Source organism: Desmodus rotundus, chromosome 12, assembly GCF_022682495.2.
Source record: "Desmodus rotundus isolate HL8 chromosome 12, HLdesRot8A.1, whole genome shotgun sequence".
Lineage (NCBI taxonomy): Eukaryota > Metazoa > Chordata > Mammalia > Chiroptera > Phyllostomidae > Desmodus > Desmodus rotundus.
The window spans coordinates 71811528-71817527 of record NC_071398.1 but is presented as its reverse complement, the minus strand read 5'-3'; the positions used below and the strand labels follow the sequence as shown (position 1 = coordinate 71817527).

Here is a 6000-nt window from a genome sequence, read left to right as displayed (position 1 = left end):
CAGGGCTCAGAGACCTTGTCCCTCAGCCCTGCGTGAGTGACTGAGCATGCTGAGTACACACACCCGGCTCTTCCCCTGCCCTCTTCACCTGCCCTGGCTGCTCTTTTCCCTCTCCTTTGAGGTGCTGGGCAGGTGAGGCAGCTGTGACAGACAGGCTCGAGCCATGAAGGGGCAGAAAAGGCGACTAGTGTTTATTCAGGGCCTACCTGGCATCAGGCACTTCATCTTGTTTTACACCAACCCTACGAGAAACTTGCTCAAGTTACGCAGAGCAAGTGGCAGAGTCGGGGCTCAAACCTCTATGATGGCAAAGCTCCCGTCCTTCCCAGTATATGCTCGGCCTCCCTTCCTCGAAGGCAGGCGTGACCTTTTCCCCCAGAGCTGCCATCAAAGACACCAGCCCTTCCCCCCTCTGGTCCTTGCCCTACTTCTGAATCACCACTTCTATTTCTATGGCTCCTCAGAGCCACTCGGGAACATGTGGTGGAGCCTCTCACAGACTTCCCCTTCAGGAGGCCGCCGGGCTCCTGCGCCACCCCAGATGAAATGATGGCCGTGCTGCCCAGCTGGGGCCAGCAGCTCAAAACCACAGGCAGGGCATTCGTGCGCTGTGTCCACGGGGAGGATGTAACCTCACAGAGGGCCCAGCGAAGCTGTCACTGCGCGGGGCTCCAGCCCTGCCCCCACCGCTTCCCCTTTCTCTAGCCTGGCCACGCAGGGTGCCCTGGACCACTCACTCTCGTCTCATACTTCTGTGCCTCTACATGTGTTCCCACTGCCCGCAGTGCCTTTCCTTTGACCCCCAATCCTCTGCCTAATCTCTCTCCAAAGTCTGCTGGAGTGTCCTTCCCTCTGGCCAGCTCTTCTGGACCACCACCTCTCGGCTGCCCCCTCTGCCAGGCTCACAAACTCACCACCAGCTGAAGTTTGTATCTCAGAGCGTTCACCACGCTGCCCGAACCCCAGCGCCTCGGGGACAGCACACAGTGCCTGCTTCCTAGTAGGTGCCGCACACAGGGGCACTGCTCTTAGGGTGCTGCGGAAACTGGGGAGAGAGATTACGCTTGCTGGAGGGAGAAGGGTCGGGGAGTCCCCAAGGACTGAGCAGGTTTATCAGGGAAAAATAGGTAGCCTTTTAGGGATAGGCTAGATTATGTTACAAACCTCGATGGCTTAAAACAATGAAAGTTATTCATCACCAAGGCTACATGTGCCCTGCGGGTCAGCAGGGGGGTCCGCTCATGACAGCGCCCGGGGATCCTGACTGAGGGAGCAGTCACCTGTCTAATAGAGTCCCACTGTCAGGAGGCAAGGCGAGGGGCCCTTGCATCAGCAGTCAGTGCTTCGGTTGGGAAATCACCTGGCCCCACCCAGTCACGGGGTGCCAAGAAAGCGCAATTCTACCGCGAGCCGGCAGGTGGAAAGCTGGGAATCCTGTGCGGAGAGCGGGAGGATCTCTGGGATCCTTCTCTCGGTCCTGCTGGGACAAGCCACGGGGAGCACCGCTGGGGAGGGCCCAGCAGCAGTGCCGCCGCCTCCAGGTGAGCCACAGGTGTGCCTCTCTGAGCGGGAGGCTCCTCGTAGCTGGGCTCCTTTTCCGGTGTCACTGTGCTAGGGGTGGGGCTGCCAGAGGAAACCACCAGGTGTGGCCATGGGAAAGTCCCTCCAACATTCTGCAGAAACATGGAATTTCCTGGTTGTAACCATTTCTTATTCAGCTGCCGCCTCGGAGCTGCGCAGAGCAGGGCTGAGCAGGGCTGACCTCTGCAGCCTCCTCGGAAATTTCACGTGGGGCGCGGAGGCCGGGCTGGGAATTCGCCATACCTGGGTCCTGGCCCCAGCAGTCTCTGAAGATCATGGGCAAATTCCTGAAGGCGTGTGGGCCTCGATGTCTTCAGTGCCTGTCTGTCAAGTGCTGCCCGGTGTCCCAAGCACTTCCAAATATATTGTTCCATGTCATCCACACAAGCAGCGGAGTAAATGTTTCTCTCCTCCTGCCTTGGCTGAGAAAACCGGGGGAGCTGCGTGCTGTGCTCGAGCTCACACTGGAGGGCGTACCGGGCTGCAGTGCTTGCTTTGGGCCTCGCAGGCTCACTGGGAAGATGAATCAGACCCTTCCTGGGGCCCCTGGGTGTGGGAACACGGTCTTTCCAGGCAACTCTCCCCTGGGTTGACTTGCCCAACCTGTTCTATTGACTCTGGGTCAAGCCCTGAATGAACTTCCTCGCTCCGTGAACTGCAGGAAATGCCCAGACAGCACCGGTGGCCTGCCACAGCTGTCCAGCTTTAGTTCCCAGCCTCTTTGTGGGCCAGGCTGCTTTGTCCTGTAGCCTCCACTTGGGAGCTCAGAGCATCCCCTTTCTCCTTCCTGCGGGGGTGGCCGAGTGGCCCAGCTGCCTGTCTCTTTAAGAGAGAGAGAAAGAACAAAATCAGGAAGTGTGAGAGAGCTGCTGGGCTGGGAGGGCGCTGGGTGCTCAGGCACCAAGGCTGGGAGGCAACTCAGCTCCGGCTCCCCCAGGTCCCCGGTGACACTCAGCAGCGCCGACTAGCCCAGTCTTTGAGTCCCAGGTCCCGTGAACACCAGGATGCCATGGGCACTGCCGATGGATGACAGCGAGCCCTGAGAGCTCCGGGGGTGCCACCCGGTCCCATGAGCCTGCACGCCCCATAGCTGAGATGTGGTGAGTGTGCAGGGTCCCTGGGGGAGGAGGGGAGCCCGGGGTTGAGGGCATCTGCAGGGTGGCACTCCTTCAAGTGTCCTGTACAGACAAGTAAGCAGAGGCTCATGTCTCCTCTCAGTGTCTCTCTGCCATGGCTAGGGACCCCCGACGGTGCCCTGTGTGTTCCATCTCCAGGGGTCACCCTTGCAAAGCACTGCTTGGAAGCCCAGAGAGGCAGGGAGGACTGTGGCACAGAGAGCTGCCATCCACCTAAAAGGCTCCTTACCCTGCTCTGCTTCTCTGCACCCCAAAGCCAGCCTCGGCTCTGTCTCTGCACTTTTCTCCTGCCTGCCTTCCAGCGCCTGCCCTCACCTCTCCTGGGGAAGTGACAAGGAAAGCCTCCTGGAACGGCTGGGGATGAGGCTGGAAACCCCCAGCCCTGCGAGGGGAGGGCGACAAACAGGAAAGGGTTAAAGGGCCCGGCTGGTGGCCTTTGATGGAGGCTGAGAATCGAGCTGCACCGAGGGGTGCCTCTCATCCGCCCTCCTCTTTCCGGTGTAGCTCAGCTCCTGGACTTGCCGCAGACAGAAAGCAAAACACACACTTGACAGGGAGAGTCTCTGCCTGACCTGGGGCTGCTCAGACCACAGGGTAAGTGCATTCGGCTACAGCAAAGCCCCGGGAAGAGGAGGAGGAGGAGGAGGAGGAGGGATGGGAGGTGGTGGGTGGGGATGCTGGCTTCCAGTCTCCACCACCCACCCTTCTGCATCCAACTACCACTGAAGGAGAGGGAGCCCTGCCCCGCACCAGGGGCTGAATTAAGGCTTCGCACCCCTAGAACCCCAGCCAGCTCCTCTTGGGGGGAAGACACCTGGCCAGCTCTTCACCCTGAACTATTGCATTGTCTTCAGGGAGCCCTTAGTGCCTCGACTGCCTCTGTAAAATGCAAACACTAGACTAGTCCATTTTCTGAAGCTGGGAATTCACCACTGATCTAATGAAGTGGCCTCTGGCTCAAGGAATTGACATTCTCAAAATTTGCATTAAAAAATACAGAGAGAAGGCTCGAAGCCCATGTCCCAGGCCAGGCGACCTGAGGGTCCATAACCCTGTAAGAGGTCGGCCTTATTCGAGTCTTGGAGGGGGGTGGCCCTGCTCACACTCCTTCTCGCAGCCATCCCCCGAAGACCAGCCCCGAAACGCTGCTCAGAGGCCTTGAGTTCAGCCTGGGAGGCTGCACTCTGGAGCCAGTTGCTTTAGAGGAACTGGCTTTTGGAGACAAGAGGATGGAGGCAAAGATGGGGAACAAAGTTGTGGAGGGTTTCAGATCCTCCCCAGGGCTCCTGAGCCCTTGGATTTAATGGTCTCCTGCCTCTTCCACCCCTACACGCACACACACCCTCTCTCACACAAACACCCTCTCACACTCACACGCACACACACTCCCTCTCACACTCTCACAAACACCCCCACACACACCTCTCTCACACATATACACACCCTCTCACACATACATACCCTCACACACGCAGCCTCTCTCACACATACACCTTCTCACACTCACACACGCACCCTCTCACAAACACCCACCCACACACATACCTCTCTCATACACACACCCTCTCTCTCACACACACACACTCACACACACACACCCTCTCACACTCACGCACTCTGCAGCAGTGCAGGTCCTTTCCACCCTGACCTGAGCTGCCCTTGCTGGCCGCCTGGCGCAGTGGTTAGCACATGGCAGCAGGAAGTGGTGGACCCAGGCAAGTGGGTGGGGAGGGGCTCCAGGCTCATGTCGCAACCCTGGAGATTTGTGGCGGTGTGGTTGACGCTGCCTGACCCGGTCCCTTCCTTTGAGCACATGTCTGCTTCCTGGGACAATCCCAGGACTGAGTGCCAAAACCCAGAATTCTCAGTGCCTGGGAGAGGTGACAGGCAAAGGGGTTTGTCTGTAGGGCCTGCTTGGGGGTGGGGCTGGAGTGGAGAGGACCTGGGGCAGGGGGACAGGTAGAATGTCCTGTGGTAGGACAGGCACAAGCTGTGGGCTGAGGGCCTGGTGGCGGTACTTCTTTACCTAACCTTTCTCTGTTTCATACTTCCCCTGCCCCCTTGCCTCTGGAATGGCCACACAGCACCCTTCATGGATGATCTTGGGCACAGCTCCTGGTCAGGCCACCTGGGTGCATCCAAGGTCAGTGATGGAATCCTGGACCCCAGTATGTTCTTCTAGGCAGAAGGTGGCTGGCCAGCCAAGGGCAGGAGATGCAGAGCACGGTGAATTACCTGTGGCACACGGACGACCTGCTGGGGCAAGGAGCCACTGCCAGTGTGTACAAGGCTCGAAACAAGGTAGGGCACAGCCCTGGCTGCCGGGCCCCCTGCGCCCAGGAAGTTACTAGTCCGGTCAGCCCCAGCCGGCACCCAGGGCTGTGTGTGGCTGGGCAGAGGCCTCTGGACTTGGCCTTCTACACTCTGGAGCCAGGGGGCACCGGGGGCCTGAGCAGCGGGGTGGGGGGCTGCAAAGGGCTCCTCCGCATGATGCCTCTGCTAGGCACAGGTTGGGACTGGAGAGAAAGAGATGAAGACACACGCTGGAGTCTGGGGGGTGACAGCAAGTCTAGGAGCAGCAGAGGTGGGAGGTGGGGCTTGTTCGGGATTTTCCTGCTGTCATCCCAGAGCTGTGTTGCGTACACGGGACGGGACGTGTTGTGCTCTCTGGTCTGAAGAGCTGAAGCCAGATGAACAGCCTCCCATCCCAGCTCTGCCGCTAAGCCAGCATGTATTGGTGGCCGTTGTCACCACTGTCAATTGTAATAGTAACAGCAATTGTGTCACCTCTCCGTGCTGGACTGACCATCTCTCTGAGCAGGAGAAGAAGCCAAGGGTGGGAGCTCACCCCCACCCAGGCTGTCCTTGCTCATTTCTGGTGTTGGGCTGGCAGAAGAGGCTGCACAGAGGCCTGTAGGGTGCTCCCCAGGGCATGGCGGGGCTTCTGTTCTCTCCCACGGCAGAAATCTGGGGAGCTGGTCGCTGTGAAGGTCTTCAACACCGCCAGCTACCTGCGACCTCACGAGGTGCAGGTGAGGGAGTTTGAGGTCCTGCGGAAGCTAAACCACCAGAACATCGTCAAGCTCTTCGCAGTGGAGGAGACGGTGGGTCCTCAGGATGGGAAGGGTCGGGTCACGAACTAATAGAAAGTTGGTCACATGCTCATCAGCAGGGCAGCCAGAGCAGCAACCTGTAGAATGAAGTAAAGAATGTAGGGGGTAGGACAGCCCATGGGAAATTAAGGACAGAAGTAGGACATAATCAAAGAGGGCTTCCTGGAAAA

General features: G+C 58.8%; 1 protein-coding gene across 7 annotated transcripts in view; it reads left to right on the top strand.

Annotated features, from left to right (window-relative positions):
* The first annotated feature begins 1412 nt into the window (after positions 1–1412).
* The window catches only part of IKBKE (inhibitor of nuclear factor kappa B kinase subunit epsilon), a 28328-nt gene continuing 23740 nt past the window's right edge, over positions 1413–6000 (top strand). For 2 of the 7 annotated variants that reach the window (XM_053915556.2, XM_045182868.3), the window contains exons 1-5: positions 1419–1541; positions 1719–2681; positions 3222–3311; positions 4900–5018; positions 5681–5821. In XM_053915556.2, the coding sequence (XP_053771531.1) occupies positions 4932–5018; positions 5681–5821 (228 nt within the window). In that variant the 5' untranslated portion in view covers positions 1419–1541; positions 1719–2681; positions 3222–3311; positions 4900–4931. Of the gene's footprint in view, positions 1542–1718; positions 2682–3221; positions 3312–4886; positions 5019–5680; positions 5822–6000 lie in introns of those variants that run through there. The other 5 variants (XM_053915554.2, XM_053915555.2, XM_045182875.3 and 2 more) reach the window with 5 other exon arrangements.